Source organism: Anoplophora glabripennis, unplaced genomic scaffold (assembly GCF_000390285.2).
Source record: "Anoplophora glabripennis isolate ALB-LARVAE unplaced genomic scaffold, Agla_2.0 scaffold394, whole genome shotgun sequence".
NCBI classification, from domain to species: domain Eukaryota; kingdom Metazoa; phylum Arthropoda; class Insecta; order Coleoptera; family Cerambycidae; genus Anoplophora; species Anoplophora glabripennis.
Genome location: NW_019417078.1, coordinates 325088 through 337482, shown reverse-complemented (window position 1 = coordinate 337482; position 12395 = coordinate 325088). Strand labels below are relative to the sequence as shown.

The window sequence follows — 12395 nt, the reverse complement described above, 5'->3', positions numbered from 1 at the left end:
CAGGCCGTATTCCATGGATCGGAACAAGTAGTAATCCCATTTCAGTGTTTCTCAGTGGCGGCTCGTCGGGTGACGCAAGTGACGCACCGCTTCACCTAAAATTTCCGTTTGGTTGTGCAATTTAAAATTATTTTTAATTTTATATAAATTTTATAATTTAGGTATAATTCTATATTGAAAATGTATCGTGTTTCTTACGCAGAAATAAACAGAATAATTCCGCGGTGAACGCCTTCTAAAAAAAATTGTCTTCGTTGAGGGCGAACATCAACCTCGTACCATACAACGTACCTATAGTATACGCAAGTGACTCATATTGCAATTGGTATGTATCTGCTTCTCTCCGTAGCTCTTCGTACGGCGGTTGTCATGGCAACGAGGCAGCCAACGCATGTGTAAACTACGGCGTGTGAGAACGGGTGATGCAAAAGTTGAAGCAGCATTCTCATCGTCATCGCCCATCGCCTGTCTATCGTATTTAAACGTACATACGATAAAGATTTTCTGACCGAACAGTTGACGCTCTTTTTAATTTAGTAACAAAACGTATTGAAAAATATGAATATCGTTCAAAATTATTTTTGATGTGTTACAGAAACGCTTACTAAATATTATTTATTGTATGTCAGAAATTAAAAATACCCAGAAACTTTTAAATGAAAAAAGAAACGAGAGGAATTTTAACGAAATATTTGAATTAGGAAGCATAAATGTGCCAGTACCAGTTAGTTATCGTGATGGGCGAAAAACTTTGACAGTTCCTAAACATTTTCTTTAATATGGCGAATTCGCCGCTTAACATCTGTATCTGTACCTATCATTAAGTCCACGAGTCGAACTAATATTTCTATTTTTTATAAAATCTAAATGAAAATCCTTCTCGCCATCGTCAGTTTTTCGGTAGTATAGCAAATGCAACTAAAATTTCCAGATTCATTTAAAGTTGTTTGACCTTGAGAATTTTCGCCTGCGGCGCTTTTTTTTAGTCAATCGATAAATATGCTTCACCTATTTTCAATGTCACGAGCCGCCACTGGAACAAATGAAATTATTTATGAGTAATTTCATGGCTACGTGGGAGGAAAAACGGCAAGAAGATGAAAAGCTAAAAGACAGAAAAAGAAACAAGAAGAAGAAACTAGAAGACAAATTGAAAAACGAGAAGAACAAGAACGGGTACAGAAAGCTCTCATTCGTGCACTGGAAATGGAGGCCACCTACAACATATCGAGGCCAAGGATCCGAGCTGTCACTGTGGAAGATTCCCATCCGAATACCGCAAGGATAAACAATCCCGAATCCGACAACGTTACCGCACTGTTAGAAAAAGTTTTGGGGAAATTGGATTCCATGCAGAGAGGGAGACAACGAAGTCCAAGCAGAAAGAATTAGTGCTTTCGATGTGGACGGACCGGGCATTGGAAAAGGGACTGCAATTGCATCTCGCTCATCATCCAGGGACAGGCAAACCGGCGTGTCTAACCAGGGAAACGCAAAATTAGTCGGCATTACGGGGCGAATGCTGACTAACCCAAGCGTAGCCCTCAGGACTTTTTTCCGTGAGACGATTTGCCAGGGATTCGGGTAGCTTAGTGGTGGAAGGAACAGTCAATGGCAAGAAGACAGTAATTACTTTTGATGCTGGAGCTGCAGTATCCGTGATGAGACCCAGTAATGTCAACTCCAGACTACAGCCTTTGGTAAAAAGTCTCAGTTTACGTTCTGTGACTGGGGAGGTTACTCCTGTTATGGGCGAAGTAGAGGTAGAGCTACAGCTAGGATGTAAGCGACTACGCCATAGAATCTTAGTAGCGGAGATGGAGGATGACTTTATTTTAGGGATGGATTTGATACGTCAACACGGATTTGCCTTTGACCATGAACACAACATCTTGAAGTTTGGTAATGAATAATTTGTTCTATCCCACCCCAAGGAAACATCGAACAGGATACTGGCAACGAGAGCCGTAAGAATTCCTGCGAATTCAGAGAAGATCATTTTTGAAAAACTGGAAAATAATCCTGGGAGGTGTGTTGGATTCGTACAGCAATCGGATTGGAACGAAAAATGTCTAATCGCGAAATCGTTAGTCACATCAAAGAATGACGTACCTATCAGGATAGCCAATATTTCCCCGAACCCTGTCAGAATAAACGAAGGTGATACGATAGCGACCTACGAGCCTGTTAGTCATATCGTAAGATGTGAAGAACACACAGGAGTGAAGAATGAAAATAATACCAATTTGGAAAATTATCTCGTCGAATTTCGGAAATCCTGGCAACATCTTTCACAAAGGGAACTGCAGGAAGCAAGGAAATTTTTGACAACAGAAAGCGACATATTTGAAGGAAGAGACGGAACCACAGGTAGAACAAGCGTCATAGAACACCGAATTAACACTGGTCAAGCCCAACCTATTCGTCAGCCACCAAGAAGACTGCCATTGGTAAAGCAACAGGAAGTAAAACAACTCGTCGATAAGATGTTGGAAGGAGTGATCGAGCCCTCGTCAAGTCCTTGGTCGGCCCCCGTTGTGTTGGTAACCAAAAAGGACGGTTCCACCAGATTTTGCGTCGNGATGCATTTTCACTACCAATGAGAAACAATTTTAGAAATTTCATAAATAGAGCAATAATTACACAGCCCCACATAATAAAAAAAGTTCTATACCAGAGACGTGCGTACATAGATTTTGTGTATTTTTTTATGCTTCGAATACACATCCCAAAAGCCGATCTACCAAAGCATTTTTTAGTATAACGCTAAAATATCCCCTAAAATAAGGTGAAATAGTGAGGAAAAGGTAAAGCTATACAGGGTGTTAAAAAAAGAGTGTAAAATATTTCAGGAGGTAATAGTATGAACCAAAATAAGCAGAAAAGTCTTAATAAACATGGGTACACAAAGTAACGGTTGCGGAGGTATGGACCACTATTCATTTTTCAAACATTTTATTTTATTAGGAATAAACCGACAAAGGAAGCTTTTAACAAACAAAAAACAAAGTTACAGAAGATGTTCAAAGCGCCCTCCGTCCATTTCCAAGCAGGCACGACATCTTCGTCTCAACGATATTCGAACTCTTTCGAAAACACNGCCATTGGTAAAGCAACAGGAAGTAAAACAACTCGTCGATAAGATGTTGGAAGGAGGAGTGATCGAGCCCTCGTCAAGTCCTTGGTCGGCCCCCGTTGTGTTGGTAACCAAAAAGGACGGTTCCACCAGATTTTGCGTCGACTACAGAAAATTAAATGACGTGACAAAAAAGGATAGTTACCCGCTTCCTAGAATAGATGACACACTAACCACCCTTTCAGGATCGAAATGGTTTTCGACGCTTGATCTGAAAAGCGGATATTGGCAAGTTGGCATTCATGAAGAAGACAAGGAAAAGACTGCCTTTTCCACTGGTGATGGCTTGTATCAATTTACAGTTATACCATTTGGACTATGCAATGCTCCTGCCACCTTTGAAAGACTTATGGAAATCGTTTTGAGAGGTCTTACTTGGAGAACCTGTCTTGTCTACCTAGATGATATCATGGTTATGGGAAGAACATTCGAGGAACACCTCTCCAACCTGAAGGAAGTCTTCTACAGAATTAGGAATGCACATCTGCAAATAAATCCGAAAATGTGTTCCCTGTTCCAGAAGCGAGTTGAGTTCTTGGGGCATGTCGTTTCTTCTGGAGCTCGATTTTTGATTGAAGGTGAGAGAATAGAATACTCCCTGGGGGACGTTCCTTCATTTCGCTGTACTACTGTTCTATCAGAAAATTCATACTGTATTCTCGACACAAAGGGATCGAGCCATGAAAGTAAGGAACGAGGAACAATGTTGTCAAATGTACCGACCAATCAGAAAGCAGTAAAGAGGCGGTAGAATAAAAACTAGTGATGAGCTAGTCATGAAATAAGTGCTACTTTATTTAGAGTTATCGTTATTTGTCTGTCAGTGTCAGGTGCAGTCTAAAAAGGAAAGAAAATGGAAATTAATAAAAAACCGACGCTAAATCCAGAAAGTTCTAAACAAAAAGAACTTCTAATTGAATATATTCAGGGTAAAATACAAATGTATACCAGAAAGTTAACACTCAGCTACACTAGAGAAAAAACGAGGGCTAACTGGGAAGAACTTACAAATATTTTAATACTATATTAGGCAGATCCATTTTATTTTATTATTATTTTATTCGTGTATTGTACAACCCTTCAAGTAAACACAAATTATATGAACGTTTCCTCAAATTTCACCACAAAACAGTAACTAGAGATATTACGACAGATTGCGAATTGTGAAACATGTCAAAAAATATAGGGTTAGGTTTAATGATCCCTGCCGGTTCCCTCGAAAATATCAGTAGAAGAAATAGGGAACAATTCTTCTATCATTACTTAATAGAACACCATTCAAGAATACCGATTAATGAGTTTTAGTAGAGACACGCCCCCTTTCTCTCGTTCCTTCTATATAATTCAAGAATAAAGGCCCAGAAGGCATCCAAACGGATGAGCGGAAAATTCAAGCTACTAGAGACTGGCCTAAGCCAAAGAACAAACATGAACTTAGAAGCTTCCTTGGTTTGTGTACATACTACCGGAGGTTTGTCGAAGGATTTGCCAATATTACAGCCCCACTTCATAGACTGACAGAAGATAAAACAGCATAACTTGAAACTCGGCACGCGACAATACATTCAGGAAACTTAAAGCAGCCCTTTGCTCCAGCCCGGTGAGTTACCCTAAAACACACAGAAAGTTTGTTCTGGATACAGATGCTAGTAACATCGGAATCGGTGCAGTTTTGTCACAAGTGCAGGAAGGAGAAGAACGTGTCATCGAATACTTCAGTCGAGTTCTTTCCAAACCCGAGAGAAATTATTGTATAACGAGAAAGGAACTACTGGGTATTGTCAAGGCCGTGGACTACTTTCATAAGTATTTGTCATTAGGACTGATCATGCCGCCCTTAAGTGGCTCTTGAGTATGAAGACTCCAGAAGGTCAAATAGCAAGATGGTTGGAAAAGCTACAACAATATAACTTCAAAATTCAACATCGATCGGGACGACTGCATAAGAACGTAGACGCTCTGTCAAGAAGACCCTGTCAACAAGACTGCAGACATTGTACGAAGATCGAACAACACGAAGGCATACCAACCATTTGTCGTGTCGGGGTAGTAGCAGATGAAGAATGGACAACAGAACAGTGCAGAGCAGACCAACTGGAGGACCCGGATATTGGACCAATTTTACACCTCAAGGAAGAAATTGAAGACCGACCCACTTGGGCAGAAATATCGGACAAGGGACTTACTTACAAAGCACTATGGGCCCAATGGAGAATATGAGAAAGTGCTAACGGAAACGAGACCAGATCGTAATTATTGATGCAGCAGTCCACGACACCACCAACTTGACACCGGCGAGGATTATTTTCGGCAAAGAATTAAGACTCCCCTGGGATTTGGTATATGTAACGCCTAACAGAGAAAATAGAGAGGTACACGATTACGCTGACCAACTGCGAAAAAGATTACTGGAAGTTCACGACGTGGTTAGGGAGCGAATCAATATAGCGACCGACAGGATGAAGACACAATATGACCTTAGTACAAACTCCGCAGGATTCCAGGAAGGTGACAGAGTTTGGCTCTATAATCCGCAAAGGAAAAAGGGGATATCACCGAAATTGACACCATCATGGGAGGCACCATTTACAGTGATCAAGAGGATTAATGATCTGGTGTACAGGATCCAGCGCTGCCTCAAAAGCAAGATGAAGGTAGTTCACTTGAACCGGTTGATGGCGTACCATGGTGACGAAGAGTCTGATCGGGACGATCAGAATTAGGAGGGGGGTGATGTTATAAAAACCCCCAATGGGACGACCATGGGCGACCCATGGTCGAACCGAAGCGAAGCGAACCGAACCGCTGAGAATTGTTTGGGAGCAATCTTAGATTTAACGCGGCGCGCCTAGATTTTTCGTTGAGGGTATAAATTAATTTGCTTGTTTTGTATAGTGCAGTGTTAGTATTAGTATTGGTAAAGCGTTCGAGGTGTTTGGAAGTATTAGTAAAGCGATTGTAGAGTGAAGTATTGTGCAGTATAGTGATCATAGTAATTAGTTGGTGTAATTAGTTAATAAATAGTTAATTATCAAGAAGTGTATTAATTAATCGAACCCAGGGTTTTGTCACCACGTAAATTTCGTGACAATATTATATAAGTACACGCTTATTTTATTTTGTTTGATGACGGTGATGTTGCACGAGGCCGAAAAGAAAATGACTTATTGTATTTCTAAATAACGCTTCTCTATGTAGTTATTGTTAACATAAAATGGGAACAGGTTAGTGAAAATTTTGCAATAAATTTAATTTTTTGAATGTAAATATACACAATTTTTAATAAATAGTTAGCATTATTCTTTGATTTCGTACAAATTTGTTATACTTAGATTAAATATATACAGGGTGATTCACAACTTATCCGAGAAAATTTGGGAATGGATGCAGCATGAAATTTTTATAAAATCATTATATGTAGTTTCCAAGAAAAAACACATCGCTGGACAACTGTAGTCTCTAGCGTCATTCCCGTTGTGGGCTTTACGCAATGTACCTAGAGATCCACATGGTCCCAACGACTCCAAATACTGGAATCCGATTTTACAATTAATATTAACGTCTTTGCGATAGTGTTTACAATAGTTTTTTAGTAGTTATTGTCAAAAATGGCTCACGTGTATAGCAACTCGGAGTTGATGGATATAGTTTTAATTTATGGTGAAGCAAGACAACGTTTACGCTAGTTCGTAGAAACTGGGTAAGACGGGCCCAAATGTGGACATCGGTGTACAAAATTTTAAACAGTTGTTGTAACATCAGGTATGTCAAATTATTTTATTATTTAAAACCACAAATTAATTTTATTGTTAATAACAATAGCGGCATAGTGGATTTGCTGATAAAATAGGTGTCATAAAATTCTATTTATGACGTGCGTACATAGATTTTGTGTATTTTTTTATGCTTCGAATACACATCCCAAAAGCCAACACCAAGGCATTTTTTAGTATAACGTAAAAATATTCCCTAAAATAAGGTGAAATAGTGAGGATAAGGTAAAGCTTTATAATGAAAAGCAACAATTTGTTTCAGAAAACATTTTAAAATAATATTTTGAGCTTTTGAAAGAATTATATGCAAATTAAATCCATACCCACCCCTACGAGGGAGTTAATTCGTTAATTCCATGTTTAAGAACGAAATAACGAATGTTAGTGGAAAACCTTGTATTTTATCCTACCAAATATATAAATGTAAGTTGATAGACAACATACCAAAAAAAATATAATATAACTTATCCCTCAAAGGGTTGGAACCACCTACAGACCAGTGTCAGATCCCTTTAAGTCATACATTTTTATGTTCATAATTTTTGCCTGAATTTTGTTACCGCGAGTTTTTAGGGTCACTAATTACGAATCTGAAGTCCGAATCCGAATATTTCTGAATAAAAGATGGCGGATCCAATATGGTGGATATACTAATTGGAAAAGCATTTAAAATTTGAAGATTATGGCTGAAACTTGTTACCCGATTTTCAAAATCGCCAATTACGAATATAAGGTTTTAATTCGGAAATTCTTAAATCCAAAATGGCGGACTCATTATGACGGATTGAAAAATACCATAAGAACACATGACTGATGCGGATTATAACAGAGCTCAGGAAGTGTGGAAGTTATTCGGCTGTCATACTCTAGGATAGTATTCAGATCTGTACTTGAAATCTGACGTTTTACTATTATGTAATGTGTTTCAGAATTTCCGAAAAATTTGTTTAGAAAAATATAAATTAGATCCAACTCAGTACTTTACGACATTCGACTTTAGCATGAGACGCTATGCTAAAGTTAACTGGAGTAAATTTGGAATTACTTACTGACATCGATATGAAACATATGCTGAAAAAAGGCATTCGTGGTGGAATAGGCCAATGTTCCGAGAGAAGGCACGTTGCAAACAATGTCTTCTTGCCTAATTATAATCCTCGAGAACCATATTCTTTTTTCATACTTATATGCTCACAGTATGTCCCAATTTTTACCCATAGGTGGGTTCACGTGGCTAAATGAAAATGAAATTCGGAATTTTGATGTGGAAATACCGAAGGACAGCCGCCATGGGTTTATATTAGAGGTTAACGTGCATTATCGGCAAGAGTTGCATGATAGTCATTCGGATTTACCCTTTTTAGTTGAAAATATCATTCCACCAAATACAAAATCTAAATTAAAAAAATTTATTACAATTTTAAATCATAAATTTAATTATGTAGTCCTTTACAGAAACCTACAACAAGCTATTGAAAACGGACTAGTTTTGACAAAAATAGGATTTTGAAATTCAATCAATCTCGGTGGATAAAAAAAATAAATTTGAAAAGGATTTTTATAAGCTGATGAATAATGCGGCTTTCGGTAAAACTATGGAAAATGTGGAAAACAGGAGAGATATACGGTTGGTCACACATTGGGAGAACATGGGTAGAAAAATAGGTGCCAGTTCGTTAATAGCTAAATCGCATTTTTAAAGTTTCTCAATTTTTTTTCCGAGAATTTTGTTGCAGTTCACATGGGGATGCTGTCAATTTCATATAAAAAACCGATTTATATAGGATTTTGTATTTTAGAGCTATCCAAAATGGTATTGTATGATTTCTTTTACAATGTTATTAAAAATAGTTTTGGTCAGAACGCATCCTTGCTATATACGGACACCAATTCATTGATAATAAAGATTTATACGAAACATTTTTATAATTTTTATAGTAAATAATATAGATAAATTTGACACATCAAATTATAAAGCAGGAAACAAGTTTAATATTGCCGTAAGTCAATCGGTATTAGGAAAAATGAATTCCCAGCAGATCCCAATTACATGTTTCTACGGCACGAAAGCTTACTACGTGCAGTCTCTGGATGGCGAACTTAAAAAGGCGAAAGGAATTAAAAAAGCGTAATTCAAAAACATCTTATTATAGATGACTATAAAAAAATTGTATACAGGGGCGGTGTTTTGTTTAGAAAAATGAATACCTTCACAACACCATACATGACATATACAGAAATGAAAAATAAAGTGGTATTATTTTATAACGATGACAAACGGTTTGTAATTCCAAATACGACTAATGTAAAACTCTGGCGGGGACATTCTGACATATCATTTTTTCAAACAAGCCTTATACAAAATATGGAATGGTTGATAAAGTCATTGAAAGGCTGTAATGAAAATGAAGAGAAATTGACATTTACCGCCCAAAGAAATGCGTTATGATGTTTAAAAAATTGAGTAATTTAAGTAAAAATAGGCATATGCCTAAAAAATTTAACAAAGAAATAAATTCGGTTTGCAGTGTAATGAAAACGAATAACAGAATTTGGAAATGATTTTGTTTGAACTTTATCGTTTGATTACTGGTGATAAACTTTAGTTTTTGTACGAAGAAATGAGACAGTTTTCTATTTTGTCAATGACATGAGAGTGAACATTTTCTTAGCAACGCTTACGTCACACCGTCTTATCACTCACTCATACATTCGAGGAGTTTTGCGCGTACCCATCATTCAACTCGTACGCATAGGCCCGTTTTACCATTTTCAAAAGAATAAACCCGACATTGACAAAAATATACTTATGAAGCTAGTTAGTAACTATTGCTCCAATTGAAAATAAAGAAATAGTTAATATATCAATTAAACTTACAAAAAATCACGACATACAGGGTGAGGTCGGATACAAATTATTATTAATTAGGATTTGCATCTGATTGTGTATAATATCGCCTTAATCACTTTATTCTCTAATGGCTGTTTTTTTATATACATGAAGCGTAGTCGCACTATAGGATCCATTTATTTNCCTGAATATGGTTTAATTCTCTCATGAGGTTAAGCTTCTCAACTCTGAAATACAGAACTATGTACCTATTTCATAAAACAACCGCATTCGTGGTTAAACTTGTAAAATATTTTGATGTATATGGAACTGTACGTAATTAAGAAATACTGAAGCAAAATTATATACAACAGGTATACCTGTTTATGTCAGTGTTCAATAAACGAACAGGGCATTAATTAATTTGACATCAAAATATTACAATTTAAAAAAAAATAGTGAAGTTGAAATATAGGGTATTGAAATATCTAATGATTTTTATCCTATTTTCTATCACTACGAAAATTTCAAAATGTTACCTTAAAAATTGGCAGGTCAATATTTGTTTTGCGTGACAAACAAGTCTAGTATTTTTGATAAATCTTTTAAAAGGTGTATGTTTTTCTAAATTTATTACTGCTCTTCATTAGGTTTGAATCCCCTTGTATAGCGAACAAATATCCAAAAAAGGAAATAACAAAACTGGAAGGCAACTAAAACATTTAGCCAAATTTTACAATCAATTTTGCATTACAATTTAATGTAAAAAAATTACAAGAAGTGTTACTTTACACAATTGTTATATAAATACCTAACTATTTCCTATTATCAAATTAAAAATACTCATTTTATGCAATAGTTCAATGCAAGTTAAATACTTTACACATTGGTGCATAAATTGTACCTAATTATGTTTTAAATTGTACACCCAAGCACATAAATTCTTTATGCCACTAGTGCAATTAGAGAAAAAAAGAAAATTATATAATATCAAGTTCAGATAGGATTAGTTTAAATTGAAATTATGTATTGTTTATTATCTATGTAGAATAGTAAATAGCTTTTTATAATTTTACAATTAAATTTCTATAAGTTTGAAAGCACCTAGGTTAGTATAAATTAAATAAACGAAAAGTAAATTTTACACACTTCATGAATATTTAATATTATACTTTATGAATGATAAATATTAAATAAACTGTAACTGCTACGAATACACTGAAATTAATAAAAACATGTTTATTTGCCTTCATCAGTTACCAGTAAACTTATTAAACAACAATTAAAGTTTTATAGTTATTCTATTTTATGGGGTGAAATGATTCTGTTCTTTTCTATTTCTATTACATTACAATAAGTAGATACAAGTATTTACTATATTATATAAGTACACGCTTATTTTATTTTGTTTGATGACAGTGATGTTGCACGAGGCTGGTGAAGCAAGACAACGTTTACTCTAGTTCGTAGAAACTGGATAAGACGGGCCCAAATGTGGATATCGGTGGACAAAATTTTGAACAGTTGTAACATCAGGTCGTATTATTTTATTATTTAAAACCACAAATTAATTTTATTGTTAATAACAATAGCGGCATAGTGGATTTGCTGATAAAATAGGTGTCATAAAATTCTATTTATTTCTTTCCCTGAGAACTGTTTGAAAGTTTTTGTCCGCTTATTTTTTATTATACTTCGCCTTGTGTAAGGTCAGGTTTTACAGTGGACCAGTTTCAAGTGCCGTGCAGAAGTGTATTTTTAAATCATTTTTGAACAGCCCTTTTTGATTTTTTTTTCACAAAATTTTATTTGTAAGAGTCCCCTGTACCTCCAAAAATTTTTATATAAGTTCTGAATCACCCTGTCTGTTTTGAAATACCTGAGAAGTTATTTTTAAATCTAAAATTTTTCAATTTTAATATAAAGTTTATATATCTTAAACTCTTTTATTTTGTACCTACCTATTTTACTTCAGCTTAAGTTTGAACATTAATGAAATTTATAATAATCTATCTTGTACGTATATGCTTTGTTTCATTTCTACATTTTACCTTCACGTTTTCAGTTGTAGATAAATATTGTATGCAATTCGTGTGGATGTCGGAAATATGTTTATTTAACCAGTGTAAATCCAATCATAAATAACTACATTTTATACAATATTTAATTTTGCATTAATTGCTAGACAAGTTGGTCTGTAGCAAGTGCGATGTGAATATTTCTTGTTCAATCCATTGTGGTAGATCACAAAAATTATGGCACTTTAGAGAACATAAGACCCAATGATGTAATAATGAAATTTCATTAAAGTAACTCTTGGTAACTCCGGCGTTGATACACGTAGATATTTATATCCGAATTCAGTTTTTTTTTACAGGTTTTTACCTTTAATTTGATAAATCCTAAGCCTAAGTTTCGCCATTCTATATCAAACGTCTTCAGAGATATCAGAAAAAAGTTTTTTTCGACACCCTAATCTTGTAATGTATCCATTTACTTACGTTTATAAAACCTTTTTTGTTTAGTCACTCAAAGAATCACCTTAAAGTTTGTCTACGTTCTTAGTGAACACCATGTACGCATGTCTGATAAAATTTAGAATACTACGAACATTTTACGCTTCAAGAATATTAGTGCAATATTTATTGCAATCTTC

General features: G+C 35.4%; 2 protein-coding genes across 2 annotated transcripts; both read left to right on the top strand.

Moving 5' to 3' along the window:
* The first annotated feature begins 1066 nt into the window (after positions 1-1066).
* On the top strand, positions 1067-2603 carry LOC111692142. The gene is made up of 3 exons (XM_023455904.1): positions 1067-1176; positions 1577-1902; positions 1990-2603. Exons 1-3 carry the CDS (start codon positions 1067-1069, stop codon positions 2601-2603), a joined length of 1050 nt encoding a protein of 349 aa, XP_023311672.1.
* A 2387-nt stretch (positions 2604-4990) lies between these two features.
* Positions 4991-5859, top strand: LOC108908177. The gene is made up of 2 exons (XM_018712112.1): positions 4991-5338; positions 5383-5859. Exons 1-2 carry the CDS (start codon positions 4991-4993, stop codon positions 5857-5859), a joined length of 825 nt encoding a protein of 274 aa, XP_018567628.1.
* Positions 5860-12395: the final 6536 nt, after the last annotated feature.

Bases quoted from the DNA above. Each gene is read 5' to 3' on its own strand.
- LOC108908177 (XM_018712112.1), top strand. From the start codon at position 4,991: ATGAAGACTCCAGAAGGTCAAATAGCAAGATGGTTGGAAAAGCTACAA. The intron at 5,339-5,382 runs GCCCAATGGAGA...AAACGAGACCAG, and splicing joins TTACTTACAAAGCACTATGG to ATCGTAATTATTGATGCAGC.